The sequence below is a fragment of the Microtus pennsylvanicus genome, chromosome 15 (genome assembly GCF_037038515.1).
Source record: "Microtus pennsylvanicus isolate mMicPen1 chromosome 15, mMicPen1.hap1, whole genome shotgun sequence".
Lineage (NCBI taxonomy): Eukaryota > Metazoa > Chordata > Mammalia > Rodentia > Cricetidae > Microtus > Microtus pennsylvanicus.
Window position 1 is genome coordinate 29,488,319 of NC_134593.1, and position 26,965 is coordinate 29,515,283.

The 26,965-nt window shown below is 51.9% G+C and overlaps 1 protein-coding gene across 6 annotated transcripts; it reads right to left on the bottom strand.

Moving 5' to 3' along the window:
- Window positions 1-26,824, bottom strand: Sorbs3 (sorbin and SH3 domain containing 3). 6 transcript variants are annotated; one of them, XM_075948924.1, is made up of 21 exons: window positions 26,634-26,824; window positions 22,301-22,451; window positions 21,940-22,057; window positions 20,237-20,430; window positions 18,504-18,567; window positions 15,479-15,517; window positions 14,916-15,012; window positions 12,977-13,067; window positions 12,703-12,789; window positions 12,548-12,601; window positions 11,676-11,762; window positions 11,162-11,223; window positions 10,515-10,657; window positions 10,240-10,292; window positions 10,067-10,113; window positions 9,784-9,898; window positions 6,176-6,301; window positions 3,808-4,116; window positions 2,371-2,474; window positions 2,041-2,147; window positions 1-783 (listed from the first exon to the last, which is right to left on the bottom strand). In XM_075948924.1, exons 1-21 carry the CDS (start codon window positions 26,738-26,740, stop codon window positions 722-724), a joined length of 2,217 nt encoding a protein of 738 aa, XP_075805039.1. In that variant the 5' UTR covers window positions 26,741-26,824; the 3' UTR covers window positions 1-721. The 6 variants fall into 6 exon arrangements, with proteins under 6 accessions (XP_075805039.1, XP_075805040.1, XP_075805041.1 ...); XM_075948925.1 differs by having other exon boundaries at window positions 22,301-22,448; window positions 26,634-26,823; XM_075948926.1 differs by lacking the exon at window positions 26,634-26,824 and adding an exon at window positions 24,812-25,282 and having other exon boundaries at window positions 22,301-22,448.
- Between the last annotated feature and the right edge of the window lie 141 nt (window positions 26,825-26,965).

Here is a 26,965-nt window from a genome sequence, read left to right on the forward strand (position 1 = left end):
TCTGGTATCCATGTTTATTTTACATTCTCTTCCCGAGGGGACCTAGATACTGGGGAGGAGCTGGGAATTAGGGCAGCAAGCGTGTCTCCCTGGAAATCTATCTTCTGATAGGTCAGGGCAGTTGTGGGTCTTAGTTGGGGGGCTCAGAGTATAAGTGGGAGGCCCTACCCAGGGGGTCAGTTGCCTCTGGGAAGAGAAAGTCTTGAGGCAAGGCCTCTCTCTCACTGGGCCTTGAAAGCTGACAAGGTATTCCCCACCTTGCTTCCAGGCCCAGCTGGAAGCCAGAAGGTAAAGTGGTGGCGGGCAAGCTGGTGAGAAGTGGGAGGCCTTTGGTCTCCACAGGGTAGGAGGCTGGTCCTTATTAGAGGAACCCCATGGGGGTGAAGCAAGAGCCAGTCCCCATTAGGGGAAACGCTGGGGGGGTTGGGGGCCTGGGGGTCTGGTCTCAATAAGGCCGGTAGGCAGTCTCCACATCAGAGCAGACGTCTGTATTTGAGGGATTGTGAGGGGAGTGCTGTCAAAGGAATGCCTGTGATGCGCGGGTGGGAATCAGTCCAGGGGACTTCGAGGGGGCTTGGAGGGAAGATTGCTGGGGTCTCGCTGCAGATGCTGGGAGCGCAGGTCCTGGAGGGGAGGATGATGTGGGGGGCCTCTCTCCCTCCCATAGTGCTAATGCTCCCCCACCCCGTCCTCGTTGGCTCCAAATTGCCACGGAGACCACTCACACCGGGGCTACATAATTTCCAGGGAATGTCCCAAATTTCTGAGTTCTCCGGGAGACACCTGAGAAAGGAAAGACAGGTTATGCGGGTTAGGGCACGCCCTCCAATGACAGGACCTGGAACTGAAAGTGGAGGAACTGAAAGTGGAACCACGCTCTCACAGAAAGGACTCGATTTTCCTCTCCTCATTCCTGCCCCCTAGCGGCACAAGCTGAGATAAGCAAAGCCGTACCCGTAAACCAACCAATGAAGACAACTTTGCACACAGCACTAGCTCCACACTTCCTTGAGAAAACCAGGAATCGGCAAGACAAATCACAGACATTCTATGGAGCAGAACCCACTGATCTAGTAAAGCACCTTCTCTGTCTAGGGGCAGAGTTGGGATGGTAAGCCAGACTTCTTGGCTTGCTAAGATCCCAGGAGAGGCAAGCGTCCTGGGGTGATGGAGGGAATGCAATAGTAGGAAGAGGCCTGGGCCTTTCGTTCTCTTTAACTAATCTATACTTAAGTGGCTACATGTGGCTACTGAATACTATACCAGACAGCCCAGACCAGAGCATTGTGGCTTCGACTGCAGAAAGGTGTGCTTTCCTTCTTGTCTATACAAGTCTACCAAACTTCACTCGTGGTATAAAAGAAATTCAACAGCAAAAGCGCACGATAAAATGAGACACAAGGGGACTAACCTCTGTGGTGTGAGAAGCGTGGCTAGCATTGAGCCATGGAGAATCATATTAGAAGGAGGAGACCATATCATCAAGGGGTCTATTGCTATGACACCTCTGCCCAGGCAGAGCTTCGGTCCTTTGGGCCCTGAAGTCTGCTTGTTGGGAGGCAGGGCTTCTAGATTCACGTCTCTCCCTGGCCTCCCCTTTGAAGCCAAGGGAATACAAGGCTTGCCCACTTTGGGGAGTCTAGTGGGTAGGTCACCTGGCACCAGACAAGATCAACGTGAGGCTTCAGGTCTTAGTCCTTAAAGTGCAATGTCTTGGGCCAGTAGTGAAGGGCTGGGATATTAATTATATTGTTTCCCAGGTTGTAGGGAGCAGGCAGGGGCAGGGTACGAGACCCTGGATCCTAGACCTGCTTGAGGAAGCCGTGGTATGTGGAGAGCAAGGGTCTGGAAGTCAGGAGTCCTGTCCCAAATGTGACTCTATCACTGAGCATACACTGAGACAGTTTTCCCGGGCCAGGACAGAAGGTAGGTGGGGGTGTTGGCTCTGAATCTTAACTGATTGGGCGCCACCACTCAAGTCCTCAGGGAGACCCTAAGGTTCCTCTTTCTGGCCTGCCCTCCCCTCCACAGGCTACACACCCACAAACCAGCCATCGTCACATTGCTGCATGACATCCACACGGTCCCCCTCACGAAGTTCCAGCTCATCCTCGTTCTGGGGCCTGTACTGGTACATAGCCCGGTACCTGTGGGAGACGGCAACATGGCAGCCAGAAGCCTGGGGCTCCTTCCCAGACCCGCTGGCAGTTCTACCAAGAGCTGTCACTCCAGGTATCCTCTCCCCATCTCCTAAGCACCCAAAGACGAGCTTTGCTTAGGAGTTTCCTTAACCTTTAGGTGAAGGGCCTGGGATCATTACTGTCTGCCAGCAACTCCCACCTGGGGCGAGCATCCTTAGTTGGTACTCACGGAGTCCAGTGTATTTCTGTGGTGCTTGGGGAGGAGGCCCCCAGGTCTACGGGACGGCTGGTGCCTCGAGGATTGGACAGGGTTGGTCCAGGAGTGCTGAGACCCTGGGGGTTCGTGGGAAGAAAGGAGGGCCACAAAGAGGAGGCATGAGGGAGAAGTGATATAGGAGGGTCTTCTATCTATCTGTTGCTTTCATTGGTTAATTAATAAAGAAAACTGCTTGGCCTGATAGGTCAGAAAATAGGTAGGCAGGGAAGACAGAACAGAATTGTGGGAGGAAGAAAGCAGAGACAGGAAGACACCATGGCTCTTCTCTCCGGGACGGACAGTGGTTAGACTCATGCTGGTAAGCCACAGTCAAGTGACAATACAGATTATTAGAAATGGGTTAAATCAATATGTGAGAGTTAGCCAATAAGGGGCTGGAGATAATGGGCCAGGCAGTGGTTTAAATAAATACAGTTTCGGGGCTGGAGAGATGGCTCAGAGGTTAAGAGCATTGCCTGCTCTTCCAAAGGCCTGAGTTCAATTCCCAGCAACCACATGGTGGCTTACAACTATCTGTAATGAGGTCCGGTGCCCTCTTCTGGCCTTTAGGCATAGACACAGACAGAATATTGTATACATAATAAATAAATAAATATAAAAAAAATAAATACAGTTTCTGTGTTATTATTTCTGGGGCTAAGCTAGCCATGCGGGAGCTGGGCGGGACGAAAAGCAGGCCTGCTTGCCTCATCACTACAGAGACGCAGCAGGTCACGAGTCCCACAAAGCCTAATGAGTAGTCTCCATGCCGTTTCATCAAACTCCCAGGCCCAGAAACGTGGGCTCTGACTAGCTCGCTTCAGAGGGACTTGACTGTGGCCCCAGGGCCCCAGGCAGGGTGAGCAGCAGCAAGGACAAAATGGGTCCAAGGAGGAGCCAGGAGCAGCTGTACCTGCTCAGAGAGGCGTGCTGGGTGAACATGTGGACCCAGGGCCAAGTGCACAATGAAGGGCTGGCTGCCAAGCACCTTTGCTCGGACCTACCCATTAATCTTCTGCAGTGGGAACTCCCTCTAGAAGGAAACTCAAGCCCAGAGAGCATAAGCCACTTGCTTGAGGGCCACACAACAAGCAAATACCAGAGCCCTGATACCTAACCCTACTTGACAAAAAAAAAAGAAAAAAAAATGGCATCTTGGAGGCTCAGGAGGCCTAGCTCGTCACCCTGGTTGGCTGGGGTTCCACACAGTGCTAGATCCTACCCATGCCTCTCTGAGCTGGAGGACCAAATAGTAGAACAACCTCAAGAGGATTAGGGCCAAATCAAGATGGAGCCATTCTAGGTTCTGCCCAGCTCCCTGCGTCCTTGTCCGGAGACTGCCCAGGAAGGATTACCAGTGTGGACCAGTGAGAAGATAGGAAGGCGGTGTGAGGAAGCAGGCCACCTTACCTGGGTTTGGGATCTGGGCTCCTGGTGGGTGACGGGGAAGGGGAAGCCAGAGCGGCGAGGGGAGGTCCGACCTCCCAAGTCTGTGGGGTCCACTTGCATTGAGGGGGAGCTGGGGTGACAGGCTAGACGAGAAGTGGCTGTTAGGTGAGGTGATGTAGGGAGCTGGGGGCTATCATCGCAGAGCCGGAGTCGGGGTTCTCGGTTTATCTGCACGTAGCTGGCAGGGAAGATGCCTTGGCGCCCCGTGCCTGTGATCCGCCCCTCGTACCAATGTTCATTCACCTTGCGGATCAGGCAGATGTGCTCCCCCTGAGGGGTTAGAGAGGAGTTCGTGTCAGCCGGGGTTCTTGGGGTAGCACACACCTGAGGGTAGTTTGCCTGGGTCATCTTCAGGCCTGACACTTTACGTGTTTGAGGGATCAGGCTCAGAAAGGGTGAGCAGGTTGTCTAAGGTCACACAGCTAAAAATGGAGGAGTCAGGAACAAATGGAAGGCTAAGCTCTTCCCGTGGCAGGCAGTGCTGGGCTTTGGTCAGGTCTTGCCCCTGGCAGGTTCACAACACTATCAATCCCTCCCTCCAGTCGCTGGAGGGACTGTGGCTAATTACACAGGTGCAAACCCAAAGTCAAGTTCAAGCTATGTGGCCTTAGACAGCTGTTCTGCCCTGCCGAGCTTGGTTTCCTCATGGGTTAAGTGGGATAACCAGCCATGGTTGTTGCTGTGAGACACAGAATTAAGGGTGGCCTCCAAGCCACTGACAGATCTTAGCATGCCACCACAACTCAGTCCTGTCCCTGACGCACATGTCCTGTGACCCTCTCCCAGGACAGAAGGCATTCTCAGGAGGTTGGAGTAGAACGGCCACCATCTCAGCAGGCCACTTTCAGGACAGTGTCCCCACCCCTCACTGCCCAGCCCCCCCAGCCCACCTCCTTCCCTGTCTGTCCTTGGAGGAATTCACTAGGGGCATCTGTAGGCTTTGCCCCCAATTCAACCAGAGGAAGGTCAGTTCCTCATCTCACAGAAACGTACCACTTTCTTCACTATAACCTAACACAAAACATACACTCTTGTCAGTGACATCCCAGAAGCCACACACACAAATGGATGTGCACCTTTAAGGGGCCTCATGTTTGATACAGTACCCTTTACACGGAAAACTTCTTTCTATCCCTTTAAAAATGTAGATTATGATCCTTATGGTCAACTAACCTGCAGTCAATAAAAACACAATGCTAGGGTCAGACATGTTGGCTCAGACCTGTAACTAGTATTTGGGCAGCTGAGGCAGGAGGACTATAGTGAGTTCCAGGCTATCCTGGTAGGTCAGCCTGGATAACAGAGTGAGACACTGTTCATAATGTTCTTTCAAAACTGGAATAAACAGGCCTATAATCCCAGCTCCTTGGGAGGCCGCGGCAAGAATATCAAAAGTTCAAGGTTTTGGGGCTGGAGACGTGCTCAGTGGTTAAGAATATCTGATGTCCTTGCAGAGGACTGAAATTCCACTCCCAGCACCCACGCAGTGGCTCACAACCATCTGTTACTACTGTTTCATGGGATTTGGTGTTTGCTTCTAGCCCGCAGGGGCACTGCACACATATGATGCATACATATATACAGGCAAACCACACATACATATAGGAAAAAAGTTCAAGGTCTGCCTAGGCTAAAGAGTGAGTTCAAGACTAGCCTTGGCTATAAAGTGAGTTCAAGGATAGCCTGAGCTATAGAGTGAGTTCAAGGCCAACCTGGGCTATAAAGTGAGTTCAAGGATAACCTGAGCTATAGAATGAGTTCAGAGCAAATCTGGGCTATAGAGTGAGTTCAAGGCCAGCCTGGGCAACTTAGCAAGACCTGTCTTAAAATAAGTAAAAATTAAAATTAAAAGTGGTGGCATACTCCTTTAATCCCAGCACTCAGGAGGCAGAGGCAGGCGGATCTCTGTGAGTCCAAGGCCAGCCTAGTCTATAAGAGCTAGTTCCAGGACAGGCACCAAAAGCTACAGAGAAACCCTGTCTCGAAAATAAAAAAAATAAAAAAAAAATTAAGAGTAATCTATTCAAGAGATTGGGAAAAAAACAAAATTCTGGGTATAGTTGACATTTTAAAAAAATGTCCATTTCATTTTAGTCAGGCCATGGTGGCGCACACTTTGAATCTTAGCACTCAAGAGGCAGAGGCAGGCAGATCTCTATAAGTTTGAAGCCAACCTGGTCCAGGACAGCCAGGACTACACAGAAAAACACTGTCTTAAAAAAAAAAAAAACCCAAAAAATTAATTAATTAATTTAAAAAAAGAAATGTTCATCTCTTTCATCATCTTTGTTTCCCCCGCCCCACTCCACCTCGCCCTGCCTGAGCGCACCTTTCGGAAGGACAGTTCCACCTCCAGCTCTCCCTTGAAGGTGTACAGGGCCACGGCGTCTCCGTACTCCAGCACCTGGTATGTGGGTGACTTGATGGGCTTGGGGATCTCATCTGCAGGCAGCACCTGCAGGGAGGATGGGAGAAAAGCTTAGGCCCAATATTAACCAGACACACACCTGCGCTCCTGGAAGATGGACCCCGACAGCCTGGGAGGTGGCAGTGGGAGTACAGGCAGGCTCTGTCTTCCGAGAAGGCTTGCTGGGGGAAGACTTTTCAGTGCAGCGATGTGCAGCGAGACAGGCAGGCCAGGATGGTGAATGCAAAGATAGAAGCCAGTCCAACTACAGCCCTACGCTGGGCCACCCAAGCAAAGAAGGTTTGAAGAAGAACGGCCCCCACGGGCTCATATAGCTGAATGATTTGTCACTAGGGAATGGCACTATTTGAAAAGATTAGAAGGACTAGATGGTGTGGCATTGGAGGAGGAGGAAGTGTGGCACTGAGGATGGGCTTTGAGGTTTCAAAAGTCCAAGCCAGGATATTCTCTCTTTTTCTGTCTCTCTCTGCCTGTGGTTCAGGATGTAGCTTTCTTGTTATTGCTCCAGTACCACATAGACCACCATATTCCCTGCCATGGTGATAATGAACTAAGACTCTAAAACTGTAAGCAAGACCCTGGTGCTTTCTTTCATAAAAGTTGCCTTGGTTACGGTGTCTCTTCACAGCACTGGAACAGTGAGTGACTAAGACCCACTGTCTAGGGGTCTTGGTCACGTCTGTTTCCTCTGCCAGTAAAAGAATTAAAAGGCAGGAGAAACCTTAAGTGCAACCAGGAGTGGCGGAGAAATCTCAAGCACAGGCAGAATTCCCTGATTCAGGGTTGGTCTGCTGGAGGGTGGACTGGCCCAGTTATCGCATAACACAGGCATCCTAATCAAACAAGGACTTTTTGGGCCAGTCCATCAGCAGGGGGACTTCTAGGAAGGACACAGGGGCTGATAAGGCCTTTGTCTGAAGCTGCCAAGCTTTTGTGTCAAGCCAGGAGGATGAGGAAGAAGCCGGCCATCTTGGAAATTCACCACAATTATTGCCTAGTCATGGCCCTTCTTCCAGTCTGACTGTCTACTAGGGCATCAATCTAACTCCTAGACTCTCAAAGTGTTCTGAGCTACAGAGTACCTTGTTCTAAAACTGAAAATGTATTTATTTATTATTATTACTATTATTATTTGTTTTGTTTTCTCAAGGAAGAGTCTCACTATATAGCTTTAGCTATTTCTGTTTTGGGGATGGGGTTTGGTTTTTTCAAAAGGTTCCTCTGTATAATAGCTCTAGCTGTTCTGGCACTAACTCTGTGGACCAGGCTAACCTCGAACTCACAGAGATCTGTCTGCCTCTGCCTCCCAAGTGCTGTGATTAAAGGCACACGCCACCATCACTGCCCAGCTCTTAGATGTTCTTGAACTCACTATCTAGACCAGGATGGCCTCACAGAGTTCCACCTGCCTCTGCCTCCCAAGTGCTAGGATTAAAGGGATGTGCCAATAAGCCTGGCTCAGTTTGTCCCATCTCTTACTGCTCAGAACCAAGTGGCCCTTGGTTCAAGTCTTAGTCCCTCTTCTCCTCCGGCCCCCACCAGAGCTCTGAATCCCCATGCTATCTTGGTTGATCCTATTCATAAAAATCAATAAGCTAATCGACCATTTCTCACTAAGCTGTAGATGACTGATAGACTATCAGATGACTGTGTAAATTGAGTTAAACTTCAGTGAAAACAGAGAGATTAATGTGTGGGTAGGTAGAACCTGTAATGCCTGCTAAAACAAGGGCCTGAATTACAATAGCCTACCCAGGTATCAGAGGAAATGAGAAGACAGTAAGTTAAACAACAACAACAACAACAAATCATCATCATCATCACGATTTGTTCAGGCCTGGTGGCATACATCTTTGATCCCAAGCATTTGAGAAGCAGAGGCAGACAGATCTCTGAGAGTTCAAGACCAGCCCGGTCTACAGAGTGAGTTCCACACCATCCAGAGCTACATAGTAAGACACTGACTCAAACAAAACCAAACCAAAAAAGTTAGAATTTGTGGGATGCAGTTAAAACAGTGTTTAGATGGAAATTTATGGTATCAAATACTATTATTAACAATCACCTAGTCTAGCATGAGTCAGGAGAAACATGAATTTGAGGCCAGCCTGGGCTACCTAGGGAGTTCAAGGCCAGCCTGAGCTGCTGTGCAAGGCTTGTCAAAGGATAAGAGAAAAAAGAAGAAAGGCTACTCTTTCACTCTGACAAACTGAGCAAGAAAAGTAAAAAGACAAAAGAATAAAGATAAAATTGAAAACAAAAATAATAGAGAAAAACTGATAAAAATCAAAGGTAAGCTATTTGAAAAGACTGAGAAAATAAATCTGTAGGCAGAATAAAAGAATATCCAATGACAATACCAAAAATAAAAGGACAATCATTATAGAGATTACTAACAGCAAAGAAAGAACGGGGCCAAGGAGGTGGCTCACTGAGAGCCGAAGCCTGCCTGATGACCTCAGTTTATATCCCCAGAACCCACCTAAAAGCCAGACACAGAGCCGGGCGGTGGTGGTGCACACCTTTAATCCCAGCACTCAGGAGGCAGAGGCAGGCGGATCTCTGTGAGTTCGAGGCCAGCCTCTGAACTACAAGAGCTAGGGTTTCCCTGTGGCTTTGGAGCCTGTCCTGAAACTCACTCTGTAGGGTTTCTCTGAACAGTCCTACTGTGCTGAAACTCACTCTGTAGCCCAGGCTGGCCTCAAACTCACTCTGTAGCCCAGGCTGGCCTCGAACTCACAGAGATCCACCTGCCTCTGCTTCCCGAGTGCAAGAATAAATATTTTTAAATATTTATTTATTTATTATGTATTCAATATTTTGTCTGTGTGTATGCCTGCAGGCCAGAAGAGGGCACCGGACCCCATTACAGATGGTTGTGAGCCACCATGTGGTTGCTGGGAATTGAACTCAGGACCTTTGGAAGAGCAGGCAATGCTCTTAACCTCTGAGCCATCTCTCCAGCCCCAAATAAATATTTTTAAAATATATGGGAATATTATGGACAACTTTATACCAGAGGCTTAGTTTGATACGACTTAAGACACAGATACTAAAAGTAACCTATAGGTCCCAGCCTACATTTAGAATATGACTCTCTACTTAACACAGAATCTCTGTCTATAAAATGAGGTGATTATGGCTCCCTGGGCAGTATGAGGCACGAACAGGTAACATGCCAGAAAGAAGCGACGCGTTCACAGGCGAACTGTCACAATTCTGGTTAGTTGCCATCAGGATAGAAATCAGAGATCAGGGCTCTGAGAGTTAAAATACGAGGTACTTATGGGACGGTGGCTTCTGGGCGGGCAAGGGGCTCTTCAGCTTCTCCTGGGCTGGCAGACAGTCTGAGTCCTGGACCAGGTGATGTGTAGGCCACAGACATTCAAGAGAGACAGCCTGGACTCCTCAAAGTTTTGCAAGAAACCTGGGGTCTGGGGTCCAAGCCTCTCCTAACATATGGATCCTCCCAGCCTGCCCGGTCCACCTCTCCCACCCCTCCCACTCACCTCCACATAATTGGCTGGGAAGATGCCTAGCCGGCCATGGTGCTCTCCCTCCAGCCAGTTCTTGTCCACTTCTTTGTGGATATAGACAATGTCACCCTTCTGCAGCGTCAGCTCCCTGCAGATGAGAGCCGTGTACAGCACCGAGTTCCTGAGTCTTTCTTCTTCAGACTCTGCCCTGTATACCCCTCCCCCCTCCAGCCTTCTGCCCACTAAAGCCCTTCCTTACCCCCTCACAATGCAGACTGCCCAGGCTGGAAGAGGAAGGGCTGAGAAGGCCACTTACTTGGGGGACTGGGCCTGGAAGTCAAACTTGAGCCGGGCAGCCTTCCTCTGGGAAAGGGGAGAGGATGGGACAGAGTGGGTTACCTCAGCCAGACAGGGTCCTGCCCAGACACTCCCTGACCCCTGACCCGGGGGGGGGGGGGGGGGGGGGGGGGGGGGGGGAGACTCTCTTACCTTCTTCTCCTCCTTCCTCGCAGGGCTGCTACCCCTTTCAGAGGCACTAGGCTCTGTGGAGAAGCACCACCTCAGCTTGAGGAGGTCATGTCTGGGGGGGATCGGGTTGGGATAGATTATGCTCCCCCCCACCCAGGTCAGGCACAGGGGAGCAAGGACTCTGTGACCCTCGTGGCCCCCACCCTCCCTTTCCTGGGGCACCACAGAGCTTGTAAGAGAACTCCCAGAGCAGGTAGGCCTCCATTCAGTGCCAACAAAAACAGAATTTGTCTTACCTCGGGCTGAGGAAGGGTAGACAAAATCTCTTCGTCCCAGGAAGGGGCTTCCTCCTCCATCTGCCATTCTGTGGGGGCTCAGGGGTCGGGAAGAACCGAAGTAAGGTGCATGCGGGGACCTGGGCCTCCAGGCTGAGGCCGTGCTGGAGGGACAGAGGCAGTGAGTCACCTGTCTGGAACTTCATATCCCTCAGGGCTAGTCCTCACACATTACTGACCTCCCAGGCTCTCCCGCTACCCCCAACCTGTCCTCTGCCTCCTAAGGCGTCTTCCCAGGTCTGGGACTCTCAACAGGATGTCCTACTTCCCGTGCAGCAGAGGGCCGGGAAGGGTGAGGCCTTGGGTTAGGAGAGGAGGTGACCGCCCAAGGGAACGTGGGAAGTGTCGGGGCTCGGTCCTACTCCCTGCCACCACCGCCACCACTACCGGTGTCCCTGGCTTGGGGCAGGTGACCCTCAAGGAGTGGGTAAGTCCCAACAGAGTTGCGGTTGGGATGCCCCTAGGCCACTTTTCCGATTTTCAGGCCCCTCCTCTGAGTTTCGCCCGTCCCCCACCGTGGGCAGGGCCATCGCCCCCTCGCCCGCCGGCGCCACGTCCCCTCCGTGGGGAACAGACCCTCTGCTCCTGCCTGCGTCTCTGCCACTCACCGGGCCGAGGGCCGCTGCTCTGGGGCGGGTTGCTCAAAGGACCGTCGTGGCGCCTGCGAGTTCTGCACGGGGGACACCGGACGTGATCAGAGCCTGGGACCCCGGGACCAGGGCAGCTGAGGCCAGTGCCGCCACCTCCTCCGGAAAAGTTCGCGGCTTGGGAGGGAAGGAGGCCGGGGAGGGGCGGGACGCAGGGTCCTAGAGGCGGCCGCGAGCCTTCACGCTGGGAGGAGGCATGGAGGAAGGAGGCTGGCCCAGGAAGCCAGGGCCGGGTCGGGTCCTGGGGTCCCTGGGGCTGCGGCTAGGGGTGGGGCCAGGCGGGGTGGAATATGGACTGAATCTGAGTTGGCGAAGGGTTCCTAGGGGTCACTTAGAAAGTTGACGCCCAGTGTTTTGAAGCTCGGACAAGGCTGAAGTCTGCCCAAGGTCGCCAGTTTTTAGGTTTGCCTGCTTCCCTCTGTCCCCTGCTGCTATGGCTAAAGCCTTTCTCTTGAAGTCCTCTGGAGGCTGGTACCTTGGGGGATGGTAAGCGGGTCTCGATGGCCCGTAGGTCCTTGTCCAGCTCTGCACTCAGCTTGGCCAATTCTCTTTCTAGCAGGACCTGGGGGATAAGATTCTTTTGGGAAGTGCACTGTGTCGGAGGCTGGTCAGAGGTCAGAAGTGAGAGGCTGGTCCCCCGTCAGGCCTCAGGGAGGAGACCAGGAGAGGTTTCCATGCCTATAGGCTTGCTTCAGGACTAGTGGAAAGGTGTCACGTCATTCCTGTCACTAGTCCCCAACCCAGGACTCCAGGGTGTCAAGAGTGCCTCAGCCTTTCCTGGCCTTTTTAATTTTGAGGAAGCGGGTGGGGGTGTGTGTGGTTTTGTTTTGTTTAAGAACCTGAGGGTTTGCCAAATTTCTATTGGTTTCTATGGACTTTCCACGGTCTGGTTTCACTACACCCACCCATTCATCATCATACTGCTCATTCCAGTGAGCGCTGAATTTTACTCATGCGTGCGCGCGTGCATACTCGGGTATACACCCCACCACACACACACACACACACACACACACACACACACCAGCCTCTTTTCTAGAGGAGCTGTCTCTCCGCCTGGCCAAACTCAGCTCCAGTTCACGAGTACCTCTGATAACCCCAGTTCACACTGACTAGTCTCTTCCTGCTCTGATCTCTACATACGTGTTTACTAATCACCTACTGCATGCGGACACTGTCCTTGGTGCTAAGGCTAGAGATGAAAATGCACGGGACTAGGGCAAGTTAAGAGCCTTGGGGCCCTGGCCTTTGTCCGTGGCTAAGACCACAGTACCCAGAGTCATCCTTGTTTACTGCTGATACTGGCATCCATCCGTCTGTCCTTCATTCCCCCCGGGTAGCACTCACCTCAATGGGCTGTGCAGGTTTCTCAACGGGGTCATCCACCAGTGGTTTCTTGGGCTGCAGGGTGGGAAGGATACATCTAAGACGGTGGCCTCACTTGGAACAGGCTCCAGCGGTGGGGTGTGTCCAGACCTAGAGGACCCTGCTAATTCTCTCACCTTATGCCCAGTTTCTAGTTCTTGCAGAAACTGGTTCCAGGAGTCTTCTGTCCAGACACTCTCTACTTTCTCTCGGCGTCTGGGCACCTGCATGGATGTGAGTAGCCATCACTAGGGCTGGGCCTACAGTCTAAAGGCAGGCCTTGGCTTCCCCAATCTGCCCAAGGGTCCCTTCCTACGTATATGCGCCGAAATCAGGGAATCATCTGCCAGCAGGTGGGTGTGGCTGGAGAACACGCAGCTGGGAATGGTGCTGGTGAGCAGGACAGTCTACCTGATTTGGGGGTTGGAGTCCCGAAGAGGATGATCCAAAATTATAGTTAAAGGTGTTTCTAGATGGCTCTTCAGAGTGGTGCCAGTTTCTTCTGAAGAAAGAGAAAATCCCACTTCAGATTCCTCTTAGAAAACTGAAGCGTGGGTGAGAAAACAACCAAAGGAGAAGGGGCTGCACCCCCCCTCTCCTCTACCACTGTCCCCATTCCCACAAAAGGAGACCACCCTGTCCCCTTCCTGCGGAATTAGTGTCAGGGATTTCAATCCAGCCTCGTCCCCTAGTATCTATGAGACTTAGTAACTCTGGCAAGCTGTATGGCGCCTCGGGCTCAACACTGGTAAAATGGGAGTGGCATGCAGGAATGTGTGTTAGGTGTCCAGCTGCTGGTCTTTGCAAACATCGCTCCACGGCCAGGACCTCTCTTGTAGCTTTGGGCAAAAGCATCCCGTATTTGTGTTTGGTGTGCTGTGACCCAGTGCAGCAGGCTTTCAAGCAGCCATAGTCAAGTGGTCTTGTAAACCATTGCTGTGGAATGACCCTTCACTACACCGTGAAGGTGTGTTGCTCTTATTGTTAATAAAAAGCTGAGGAGCCCTATGGCAAGGCAGGATTTTCTGGGCAGAGAGAATGCTGGGAAGAAGGGAGGAGTCTCAGGAGTCAAGAGGAGACTTGGAGAGAAGCAAGATGAACTTGCCTCGTTGAAAAGAGGTACCTCACATGGCAGAGCGTAGATAAGAAATATGGGTTACCCTAAAGTGTAAGACTAGTTATTAACAAGCCTGAGCTATCGACCAAGCATTTATAATTAATAAGAAGTCTCTGTGTGGTTATTGGAGAACTGGCTGGTGGGACAGAAAAGTCTGCCTACAAACCATAGCCCAGGATATAAGACCACACACAACTCCAAGGAGAACTTATGGGCATCTCTGCCCAGGAGACCTGGCAGGCAAGTTGTTTTGGGTCTCTGGGCCTCAGGTTATGTGGCTTGGACTGAGTGATAAAACCTGTGTGGTCACCTCCATCATTGAAGTGTCCTGCTGCCTCGGCTCTCCTCTAGGCTTCCTTTTCTGGCTGGCTTTCACATCCCATGTTTTTAGTCTGAAAGTTACCTATGCCTGGAACAACTGAATGGAGCTTATCAAATGATGGCATGTCTGAGCACAGGGTGAGGATTCATCGCCTATAATTATGACTCTGTTCTCATTTCGATAATAAAACGGTGATCATGAGAATGGAATGTGCTGTTTGCAGTAGAAGGAAGCGCTCATCGTTGGGAACCCGTGTGTTCGAATGCTTGCAGACTTGCTATATGCCAACCACACTGCCAACAGACCCTGGCTCACTCAGTCCTGATAATCTACCGTCCGTCCCCACTCACAAGATGGGTACAGTGGCAGTGGCCTGACTTGGACCTCAACTCTGGGTCCAATCTGGATTTCTGTCACTGCCTCACTGATGACAAAGGCCATAGGTCAGTGATGGCTATGCTAGTGAACTGAATTGTACCCCGCGAAGGCACACACAGCTAGTGCACTTAACTGCAGAGCAGAGCTCCAGGGGCCCAAGCGGAACAGAGTTCCTGCAGCACCTGAGCACTCAGCCCAGGGCACCTCTCAGTCACAATCTAGTGGGAACCTGGTTCATCCATGTTACCGGTTCTCTCTGGTTTTAAAGTGGAAGGTCACATGTCCAAGCTGCCCTTAACAGCTTCCATGCCCCGGTGTCCTGGACACACACATCACTCACAGTCTCTGGTTCCTGGTGCACAACAGGAGTGGCCCTGTTCCTGGATGTCTTTGGCCCCTGTGAGTGAGAATAGCTACAGAGGTGGAGACCTTCTAAGGCCCTGTAGAACCCAATGGAAGAATAGACCCTTCCCTGTCTGCTCCCAGGCTGTGCCAGCTTTGGCCACAAGGGGACACTAGTCTCTGTTGCTCACCCGCTAGAAGTCACTGATGTGCCAGGCCTGGAGGCAGCAGGTCTTTGCTGGGGTTCTGGATGCCTGGAGTCTGCAGAAGAGGCACGCGAGGAAACCACTGGAGTGAAAGGAGACAGACAAGGACTAAGATTGGGTAATTATTTAAGGCGGTGGTACCCACCTCCATCCTAACACCTGGATTATGGCTCACAGGAACAGAGAGAGGCTCCTGGCTAGTCCATGGGCTTTGGACCAAGAGCTTTGGGGCAGGTGGGATCCCCAGATTCTCATAATTCAGAAGAATCGCATAAGATAATCATGTAAGAAAAGATGCCCAGTGAAGTCTGGTCAGCAGATGGCAAACAAGGGCTTTCTGGGCAGCCAAGGACGTCTTAGTCACCTCCTACCAGGGGAGTTAGTGTTCCCAGAAGTGGCCCTTAAAATCTTCTTGTGTGGTTGTTATGTAAAGTGTATTAAAAAATTAAAAAAAAATAAACTTCTTGTGTAGAACCACACCACTTGGGAGGCCCCCAAGCTCAGGCCACACTTCACCAGACACAGACCAGTAAACCCATATCTCTCACCTTTGGGTGGGTCTTCCAAGGTCCAGTCAAACTGTAGATCTGGAGAACAGAACGGATTGGGTCAGCCATAGGACTCAGAGTGAGGACAGGGCGCTCCCGCAGCCTGCCTAGCTGCTCCCAGCCTCCCTTCTGCCTAGAGCAGGGGCTGAGGGCTGAGTCAGGGCCTGAAGAATGTCCCGAGGGAGGTAAGGAATTAGGAGGGCAGCCTTTGGGAGGGCTTGAAATGCCTGCCTCTGGCAGACTTTGGGCCTGGGAGAGCCAACTGGGCAGCAGCCACACCCTCTAGCCCCTCCTGATTTATTCCCCCACACACCCTCTCCTGACCTCTGTAGGCTTGTCCAGGCCAAGCCAGCTGTGGAAGCTGGGCTTCCTCTTTGTTTCCCTTCCCCACCTGCACCTCCTTCTCAAATACCTCACTTCTCACTGCGCCCTGAACCACACCTCCCAGTGTGCAGGGCTTTCAGGGGTTGGGGTGAGGGAGGCGTCTAGAGGTTCTAAAACCCAAATACTTTGTTCAGGAGCCTGTCTTGACCTCCCTCTGCTGCTGGGTTGTCTGCTTTTCCTCAAGAAACCATACTACATCTCTGGTCCACATTCCTCTTTCCCAGAAGACCTGTTGCTCACCGTTGCTGCATCAACCACTCTGACCAAGGGCTCCAGACCTCCACGGCACTCAGCCTTAGGGTCAGCTCCAAAGTCATCTAACTTGACTCGGTGGCAGCATCTGCCACAGCTTTTCCCTCTGAAACTCCGCTCTCTCATCTGGCTGCAGGGAGACTATTTGTCTCTCCTTCTCCATCTCTGGAGGTACCTCCAAGGCTCTGGGCTACTTTCCTCAGAACCCACATGCCTAGGAGGCTCAGTCCTAAGGACTATCTCTCTATGGGATCTTAGCTGGTCCTACGGCTTTTCAAACACATTCAGCCTTGTTTCCACAGGCTCTACCTCCATGGATCCAACCAGGCCTCTTTGAAAATATAATTACATCTGTGCTGCACATGGCCTTATTTCTTGTCACCATTCCCTAAACAACACAGTACAGTGTGCCCATAGCTACTGATGCAGCATTTACTTGGGATTAAGTATAAGTAACCTAGAGGCAATTTGAGGTCTACGAAAGGATATATATGCAAGTAGATGCAAATATGAATACTTATATCTATATTTTCTTGGTTTTTAATTTTTATTTTATATTCTATTTGTATGTATATCTGTGAATCACATGTGTGTTTGGTTCCCCATGGGGGCTAAAGGAGGGTACAAGGCCCCCCGAAACTGGAGTTACAGAGCTGTGAGCAGCCATGTGGGTTCTAGAAATTAAACCTGGGTCGTCTAGAGGAGCAGCCACTTAACTGCTGAACTATCTCTCTAGTCCCTTCAGGTTTTTTGCTTGTTTATTTTGTTTTTTTCTTAGAAACATTTCTGTGTGTATGTGTGCACACATGCATGCCACGGCATGTATGTGAGGGGCAGAGGGGCAGGGTCGGTTCTCTCCTCCCACTGTGTGGGTTTTGAAGATTGTCAGGCGTGGAAGTCTTTACATACTGACAACCCATTTTTCGTTTTTCCTTGAGATGGGACCTCATACCATAGCCTAGGCTGGCCCAGAATTCATGACAACCTTCCTGGCCCAGCTTCCCTGAGTGAACCGCTATGGAGTCCTAGATCCATACATAGCGTTGGATATGGCACTTTAGACAAAAGACTTGTTCTTGCAGGGGTAGGGGAGTAGGGGAACCAATCTCCTTTGGATACTAAAAGATAAGGATGGCGATATCTATTCCCACAATCCTAATTTATAGTTAAACTATAAATAAGAATGCCTCGGGGACTGGAACTCACCATCTCTTTTGAGAGTCCCAGGTATTTCCTGTGCAGCTCAGACCCTGTCCTTGAACTAGCCTTGGACATTCCGCTGCCTACTCCACTAGAGTGTGACACGCCTTAAAAACCAAAAGCCTCTCCTCGTTTGTATAGTGGTGAGAGAAAAAAAAAAAAACAACCAAAAGCCTCTATTGTTTTTTTTTTTTTCTTTTCTAAGACAAGGACCCATTATGTAAGCTCTGACTGTCCTGGAACTCACTGTGTAGACCAGGCTGTCTTCAAACTCACAGAGATCCTCCTGCCTCTGTCTCCTGAGTGCTGGGACTAATGCCATGTGCTATCACACCAAGCTCCAAACCTCTTAACCCTGCTCCCTCTGCAAACTCCCCTTTCTCTAAAAACACAAAATGGCAGCACCAAAGGTGGGCACACTCCTGTGACCGCTGAGGCAGGAAGACCGAGAGCTCTAGGCGAACCTCAGCTATGCGGTGAGCCTGGGGGTCTGCCTGGAATACACAAGGCCCTGTCTGAAAAATTAAAAGGAAGCCATGTGCTCGGGGTTTAAATTCACCCTTGAGGACGGTCTTTCCTGCCCAGAATTCCAGGACTATGCCTGAAATTCCCTGGATTCCCCACCCCATCCCACTGCCCCTGCCCTGGTCTGGGTCACTTCTAGGTGTAGACTGGCTCAAAGCAGATGCCATGTTGACCTTTTTCCTCCCGGTCTTGCTAATCAGGGGGACTGGTCCCCTTGTCTGTCAGTGTGGGTGACCCTTCCAGTCCCCATTGTCAGAGCTTGTCACTCTGAGGCTCAGAACTGCCCAGGCTTCCAGGTTTCTTGTCTGGTAAAACCCAAAGCCTCACAAGACCTGACCCTATCACTCTGATGGCGTCTCCTACGTGAACCCCCTCTCACTCCAGTGCAGGAATGGGCCAGGTGTGCTTTTCCCTGTGGGCCTTTGGAGCGCCCTCTGCTGGCACTTTCTACCCTTTCCGGGTTTAGCTCAGGGCCTCTTCCTTGCTGGGGTTACAGGTAGCAACTTCTTTTTAGGGGGGAGGGGTGGATATTCAAGACCACTTACCTTAGAGCTTGGAGAGAGAAGAATCTCATAAGTCAAAACAAAACAAAACAGCCCCTTTCCATCCCTCCCACAACCTCCATGCTGTTGGGAGTCTATTGGGCCCTGGGAGGATGTCTAACCTGGCATTTTCCGGTGAATTTGCTGGAACATTCTCCGATACCAGTCTCTGGGGCTGTCAACACTCTGAGATCAGAAAATTAAAATCAGGCCTCCCTGCTCACCCACGGTCTTCAGGCCTCCCTGCTCACCCATGCTTCCCAAGGAATAGTCATGAGAGCTTTACTAATGAGACCTTTCTCTGGGTACCTCACAGAGCTGCATACCCCCGTGCATGGAGGGGCCAGAGGAGAGCGCCACCACATTTTTTATATTTCTTTCATTTATTATTGAGGTGGGATGTGCGCATGCCATACCCCTATGTGGAGGCCAGAGGACAATTTACAGGAACAGGGTCTCTCCTGCTGTCACCTGGGTCTGGGGATCAGACTGAGGTCGTCAGGAATGAGGCCCTGATGGCAAGTGCCCTTATCTACTTGAACCATTTCACCAGCTCTCTACCTAATTTATTTTTATTTATTTATTTTTTTAAAGATTTTTTTTTTTATGTGTGTGTTTTACTTGCATCCTCAGAGGTCAAAAGAGAGTGTTGGAGCCTCTGTAACCGAGTTATGGGCAGTTGTGTACTACCGTGTGGGTGCTAGGGATCAAACCCTGGTCCTCAGCAAGAACAAGTAAGTGTTCTTAGCCACTGAGCCATCTCTTCAGTCCTTCAGTCCTTTTATTTTATTTTATTTTTGAGACAATGTTTCACTAGGTAGCCTTCGGCTGGCCTGGAACTCATTATGTAGACTGGGTTGGCCTTGAACTCACAGATCACTGAGATCCTTGTGCCTCTGCCTCCTGAGTGCTAGGATTAAAGGTGTTCATCACTATGACCAGGTGATCCATATCCACTTGTTTTTATGGTTTTTTTTTTTTGTTTTTTGTTTTTTGAAATAGTCTCTCTCAGTGGCCTGGAACTCATCAAGTACTCTAAAGTGGCTGGCCAGTGAGGTCCAGACAGCCTCCTGTCTCTACCTTCCCAGCGCATCATGCTGAAATGATAAGCATGTGCTACCATGCCTACCTTTAAAAAAATTGGTTTTAATTTACTTTAATTTTTAAATTTTAATTAAAATGATTTAATTTAAAATTTTAATAATAATAAATAGTATTATAAATAATAAAATATTTAAACTTTTAAATAATTGAATTTTAATGTAATTTTCCTTTTAGTTCCAGGGGCTAGAATTCTGGTCCTTTTGTATGGCAAGCCTGTACTGGCTGAGCTATCTCCTCAGACTTGTGTCTCTATTCCTAGCACTTTGACAATGATCATGTTTCCTCACGGGGAAAGAAAAGTAACACTGTAGGGGGAGAAGGTATTTCTCCTAACCCGCCGCATCTGGATCTTACAAAACAGGAAGAATGCGTGACTATGAGGAAATTTGTTTGGCCCCAAGATATGAAGGCAACAGAAGGTCAGGGCCCCAGCAGTCCTGGTGGAATACAGGATCCTTCCCTGCCCACCATGGCATGAGGCAATCTCGCTCAGGACTCCACCAGTAAATAGGCAGCCATTCTGTGGGTGCTATGCCAGGCCATTGGGGAACAAAACTAAGAAACATCCCTGCTAGTTTCAGCCCTTAGGGCTGTAACTTTCCAGTTTTGAGATCTGAACCATGTAACATCTGACTCAGATACATAAGGCGTGGGCACGGCCTTCATGCCTCAATCCTATTCTACTCATAGAAATAGAACTTAGGGGGGTCTCTGGGCCCTCGCTATCTGTGACCCCCAGCCCTGGACTCACAGATCGGGGGGCAATGGGCATGCCGCTCTCATCCACGGGCCCGATTCCCTCGTACTTCACCCAGCGCTTGTCCCGCCGCTTGTTGTCCTTGGTCCATGTGGCTGACCAGTTCTGGGCATGCTGGGAGGCAGGTTGCTTGGGGCTTCCAGAGGGCCGGCTCCCAGGGCCTGGCCAGGTCTGATACCATGCTGGGTCTGTGAGAGGTGTACATAGGCATAGCTGAAAGGCAGGGGTCCACGCCTGGCTTTGTTTGTCCCTGTGAGTTCCGTTTCAACCCTTCCTCATCTGGCTGTGTGATGTGGACTCCACAAACCTCCCCATGCCCAGCAGCGCCCTAAGGCTTCTGCTTATTTGCTTCTTTAAAATGAATTTTCAAGCCCGGCGGTGGTGGCACACGCCTTTAATCCCAGCACTCGGGAGGCAGAGGCAGGCGGATCTCTATGAGTTCGAGGCCAGCCTGGTCTACAAGAGCTAGTGCCAGGACAGGCTCCAAAGCTACAGAGAAACCCTGTCTCGAAAAAAACTATAAATAAATAAATAAATAAATAAATAATAAAATGAATTTTCAAAGGATTCTGTTCGGAGCAGTCTGTATGTATCTTCACCCCCATTCTGTTTTCCTGGACGACTGTCGTAAGCGTTTTGCAGAAGGACGGCTGGGAATCATGACATGCAATAAATGCTGAGGACATCCCAGCTAGGGTGCGGCAAGACAAGGAATCTGGACTGCACTAGGGTTGGTAGGGGAAATGGGATTGGACGGACTCAGACCTAAATTCTGACTCCATTCTGCCACCTACTGGTCGTTTAAGTTGAGGCTTGTCCATCACCCTCAGGGTGCCTCAGTTTCCACTTATATAAACGAAGAGCAATTTCAGCAAAGATGTAGTGACTTCGAGTCTGTGTCACTGTATCCAGCACAAAGACCCTCAGAGGGGTCCAAAACCCATTCCCCCGGCATGCATTCTGCGCTGTGTCCCCAGCTCCGCCCCTCCCTTGCTGAACGTTTCATTTCTAATTAGCGCAGTCTAATGGCGTAAGTGCTCCAGGGCCAGATGGCCAAGGGTGTGGACCTCAGTGCAACCTCATCTGCTCCTACTCCGGGCATCTCTGAGACGGGATCCCCACTGGGAAGATGCCCATAACCACCTCGGACCTTGCTTGGCTGTGGATGCATTAGATGAGGGGAGGCTCATGAGGTCTGTCCAGTGATGCCCCGCTGTAAGTGGTCAACAATCACTTGTTAAACAACTGAGGTCCTTTGCACAGTGTCTGACTCAGGAGAATGAATGCTCAGTAAAGGGTGCCATCTCTCTCAGGGCTGAATCGTCCTGAGGAGTCCCCAGGAGCTCAGAGACCTTAGTGCCCAGATGGCAGGCTCTAAAGCTGCATCCTCCACTCTTGAGCCAGCACGTCTCACCCTCCCATCTGAATCACTGGCTCATTTACAGTTCCCTTGACTCCTAAGGCCACGTCCTTCCCTTGTCAAGAGGGAGGGAAGGGCTGTGTCAGTCTGTTCTCTTTTCAAGGTTCCTGTCTCAGGATAAGCGTGATCACATAGAGAACCCTAAGCTGAATTCGCCGTTCCCTGGGAGAACTTCTCATGGCCTTGAAAGATCTATTCCCTTCCATCTGGTATAGGGGATTTGCCCCATAACCCTGCATATAAGGTTCCTAGAGCAGATCTCCCCCAGCGGACCCACCTGGATGCTGGGGACCATCTCTCCGGGGTGGGGAACAGTCATTGCACACAGTCCTGGGCGCAGGGTCATGGAACTGGAAATTAAGGGTGTTGGAGCCACCATTCCGAATCACAGGCACCTGTGGAGAGGGGCCAGGAGCAGCCAGCTCAGGGCCCAGAGGTTCCACTGGAGTGGGAAGGGTTAGCAGCCAGGGCATAGCAACAGTCTGGCCTCCTGGGGGGAAGCCACGAAGCTTTCTTTAGACTGTCTTCCCTCCTGACCCTTTCTGTCCCCTGCTCTCTCACCTGGCCTGCTAATGTCCCCATCAACTGCTGGCCCACCAGTGTACCCTTTTTCTTTTTTTTTTTGGCTGTTCACTCACCCTCGTCCCCCAGGAGGATGGGCCTTTATGGGCTCGCAGGTGATCAGGAATGAAATCATCCAGACTGAGCCCAGCAGGGAGGCCTTGCATGCTTGGGTCAAGGTTGGAGGACTCAGGATGTACCAGCTGCTCCTTCGTGGTGTGTACTCTGCTGGGAAGGAGGAAGGAAGAGAAAGCCTTGCTGAGCTGGACTGCCTGGGCCCTCTTGACTCAACCCACGGGTGGGGGAGGAAGGTAGGTTGTGGGAGGGGATTATGACCGGCTGGGTGGGAGCTCAAGGTCCCAGGAAACATGCAGCTTTGGGCACCCGCCTGCAGGCTGCCAGTATGGAGAACTCGCAGAGGCACAATGGACTATTTGTTAGGCCCCGGGCAGGAGCACTGGGTGGGAGTGGGGGAGGGGAAGCTAGGCGAGGAGGAGGATAGGGAGGCTGGCCAGAAGCAGGCCTGCAGCCTGCTGACCACCCCTCTGGGGGCTCTGTGTGTCAAGATAGCCAGCTCCCCTAGAGGGAAAGCCCAGGGGAAGTAGGGCAGTTAGCAAAGAGGACCTGGGCACGCAGGACTTTGTTTCCATTCTTCTGCCACTCTCATGCCCTGGGTAGCATCTGCTTGCTCATAGCCACAAGGGCAGCCAACATCGAGGCCTCCTACCTGCTGACCACAGGAAGCAGCCAGCAGTGCCCTCATCCCTACCAGGGCCAAGGAGAGCATGGGAGCATTGCCAGGCAGGGCGGCCAGTCCTCAGGGGATCAAGGGACTGTGGGCTATCTACTGGTCTCCTGTGCAGATCACGGCTCCAGAACACTCAGGGCCAGAGGTAGGTGGATGGAAAGCAAAGCCACAGACGACAACAAGAGAACCTGCTCCCGCCCTGGGAGTGGTGCTGAGTTCTGGAAGCTGCTCTCTTGCACACTGACAAACACTCCAGTACCCGGACCCGGACCCATACCCATCCTCCCTGGCTGACAGTATCATGCCTGAGAAGGCCTCACTCAAGGGGTCAGCATAAGGGAGCGCAGAGCACCTGGGAGATGGAGGCATACAAAGGGGGACCCGAAAGTGACTACAAGAGGACAAAGAGGTCATGGTTCAAGGGCACAAAAGAGTTTTGATGCCCAGAGAGGTGTGGGGCAGAATCTGTGCCTCTTCCTCTTCACGGCTAGACAGGGCACTAGTGGAATAAACTTGAACCACTTTTGGACTAGACTTGCATGTGCCTGTGGAGTTTGTAGCGGCTCCCAGCAAGGACACCAGACACCTCAGGAGGTGTCCTTTGTGTGGCAGAATATATTCGGTGTTATGAATATGACTTGGGGGTGGGGGTGGGAATGCAGGATGGATCATGTGAGCAGCATGGGAGTTAAGATGAAAAGAAGGTCCCAGGAGCGTGTGTGGCAAGCAGTCATATGAATAGCATAAGAAGTTGTGGGGGACCATGGGGTAAGAGGGACAACAGAGGCCTGTGGTTCCTTGCCGTTCAACTCGATTCCAGCTCAGGCATTGGCATGAATTCAAATGAGGCTAGGATAGCACCCTCTCTGGTCTGCATTTGTGGGGATTTCTTCTGACATCTGAGCAGCCTTTTGGGGACCCGGCCAACCCCTCCCTGAGTTTGTGGGGAGGGGAGATTGAGTCTGGAGGAGGTGCAGCCCACCAGCTGGACCCAATTAGAGCACTTACCAAAAGCCAAACATGCAAACACACCCCAGTCCCCGCCGCTGGGCCTTCCTCCCAGGGAAAGTGAGGCAAGGCGGGACTGAGGACCAAAGAGGCCCGGGCAGACTAGTGTAGAGCTACCCCGCTCCCTGCTTGGCTGCTGGCTAGAGGCCAAGTTGCACTAAGCATCAGAAGCTGTACCCATCAGCTGACAGGCCTTCCTTCCCTAATGTTAGTGTCCCCACCCAGCATCCTCTCCAGGGAAGAGGGTTCAACCCCCATCACCACCTGTTTGCAGGAGCTATAGACCCTGGGATACCTCAATCTGCTCCGTTCCCACCCAACTCCACGTAAAAGCACTCCCAAGAGTACACAGGGGTAGGACGGGGCCGGAAGGTGGTCCTGGTCTTTCTCCCAGCAGGCCTGCCTGGAGACATTAGGCAGAACCTAAGAAAGACAGACGCCTCCAGGAGAATTGGTGTTCATCTAGCATAGAACAGGTGTCCATACACCTATGGTGAGCTCCCAGAATTCAGGCAGCCCCTGCACCCGAGGAGCTCTCTCCAAAGAGCTGGAAGAATGAAGTACTTCTAAGTTTGGTAAACTCCTTCCCACCTCAGAGTGAGGCCCTGATGGTGGGGGGACTTGCCCTCTGCTTTTCCAGGTTTGATCAAACTACAGCTCCCCACAGACAGGGTCAGGGTTTTTTCCGAGCACACTTTTCTGGATTGTGGGTAATGGAACTTCATACAACCTCAGAGGTTGGGAACCCGGGGGAGGGGCTCTATGCCTTCGCTCCTGTCTAACCCATGCTGTGTCTTGCCTCTTTCCTGCCCCTTGGCGTTCCAGCACCTACCTTCCCCCGGCGAGCAGGTGGGGGGACTCGGGGCCGCCCAGGAGGGCAGGAGCATCCCAGCCGGCTCCTGCTTGGCGCAGCCGCGCGATCGCCCTCGGGGAAAGAGGGCAAGGAGAAGTGCGAGCTGCCAGCGGTCGCAGCCCTCGTGACCCGTCAGGACGCTAGGCCAGGCCGGGCGCTCAACGAGGAAGAAGGAGGCCGAGGGGGCGAGCTAGGAGGCAGGACCCTGAGAGGAGTACGGCGGGAGGAGTTTGAAGCTCGGATCTGGACTGTGAGCCCGGGTTGTGCTGGGGTGGAGTGGAGGGGCTGGCTACTCCCTCCCTCCGCTCCCGCGGGTGCCCTCTGTCCGGCCGCGCGCTACGGGGACGCTGTGGCCCCTTGCCCAAGGGGCCGGGCCCGCCAGGAGGCGGCGCCGGGAGGGGCCACCGAGGGTCCCAGGGGAGCCCGCTGGGTTTCCCAGATGCCTTCCCCGGCCCCCACCGCAAAGCTGGCGTCGGAAGAGGGCGGGCGGGCTGGTGGGGGGCCACTCAGAGTTTCCAGCGACATTTCCAGGGTGTGGGAAGCAAGCTGTTCTGCAGAGCTAGGACAGAGGGCAGGAGTGATAGTGCCAGAGTCCGGGTGGAGCCAGCATTAGATACGCAGCCCTCAGCCTGGGAGAGGCAGGAGACAGGACCGGAGGCAGACAGGCTGGGACTGAGATAAGGGAGTCCCACAGCAGGGTGGCCTTGGAGCGAAGGCAGCGCCCACTTTGGGGGAGAGAGTCTGTGCCTGCCTAAGCTCGCGGCCAGGAGTTTGCAAACAAATGTGCGTGTTCTGGCAAACGTGAGGATGCTCACACACGTGTAAAGTTTAAGGAGGAAATTGTCCTAAGAGAATCAGCGGTTCCCGGGACGGGCAGCAGCACTAAAGAGGACAAGGGTGGGGTCCCTTGGGCGGGGATGAGGTTAGGAGGGTCTTGGTGTTCCCATTCACCGTTTTGTTTTGATCCTGCTTTTCCGCTGTTCCTGCGGTGCTGACGCGGATCCCCTGGACACCACCCACTGGCTGTCCCTTCTTCTCTGGCCCTCCCTTCTCCCCTCCTCCTCCAGTCTCTCGGCTGGCAAGCACCATGGCAAATGTTTGCTGACAATGGAAACCCTGGAGTACTTCTAGCCCGTGACTCACTCCTGGGATACCCAAGTTCCCAACAAACCAACCAGGAAAAATGGTTTCTGATCCACTTCAGCTCGGTGTTGGGTATGGTCAGTGATACCCACTGCAGTTTGATGGGTGCTTGGAGCACCCTGAGTTTTAATGCTTTTCAAGCACGTCACCTAAATACCCTAGCACCCTCGCCTCTTATTAGCTTCACATTTCCCCAGTTGTGGGAAAAGAGCTGTTTGTGCTGTCCTCAGACAAGATCCCCTGGAAACTTAGGCCCAGGAACAGCTCAAGAGATGGACGTGCCAGGGCTCCCATGGGTGCAAGCCCTAAGGAAGATGCTTGGCAGGCTCCCACAGATGTAAACCTCCTACCAGGGCTCCAGTCCTCAGTAGTGAAGTATTTTAACAAAGGCAGGTATAGCACAGTTCAGGGGGGTTAAATGAGATGCCCTGTGAGGTCTCCTTAGAGAATATATGCCTGTCTTTTTAAGAAGGCTGAAGGGAGAGGGGTGAGGTGGGTTACAAGACCCACAGGCGGGACCTCAGGAGTGGAGGAGTTCTGGGACCCTCTTTGAGGTCAGGCTGCAGTATGCAGAATTATCCATCCATCCCCGGGAAGCAGCCTCTTCCTCCTGTGGGATTACAAGTCCTACCCATTTCCCTCTTCCACGTTCTCCCACCTGTCAGGATCCCTGGAATTAAGAAGGGCCACATCACTTTCGTTCTCTTCCTTGTTCTCCAAAGACAACGGAGCTGAAGATCTTCCAAGTCCAGGAATCTTGGCCATCCCCCTCAGCAGGAGCGAACTTCTTAGGCTCTAGGGCTCTGACCTGGGCTCCAAGATAAATATTTAATGTAGAGGGTGCCGCTGCGCTGTCAAAGGTTCCAGCTTCCTGTTTCTCACAAGAGAAGGTACAGCTATGGACAAGGAGCTGAGGACGGGCTACCAGTCCCATCTCTATGGGAATGGGGGATCTAGTAAACAAGTCTCAGAGGACGCATGTGGGGAGGA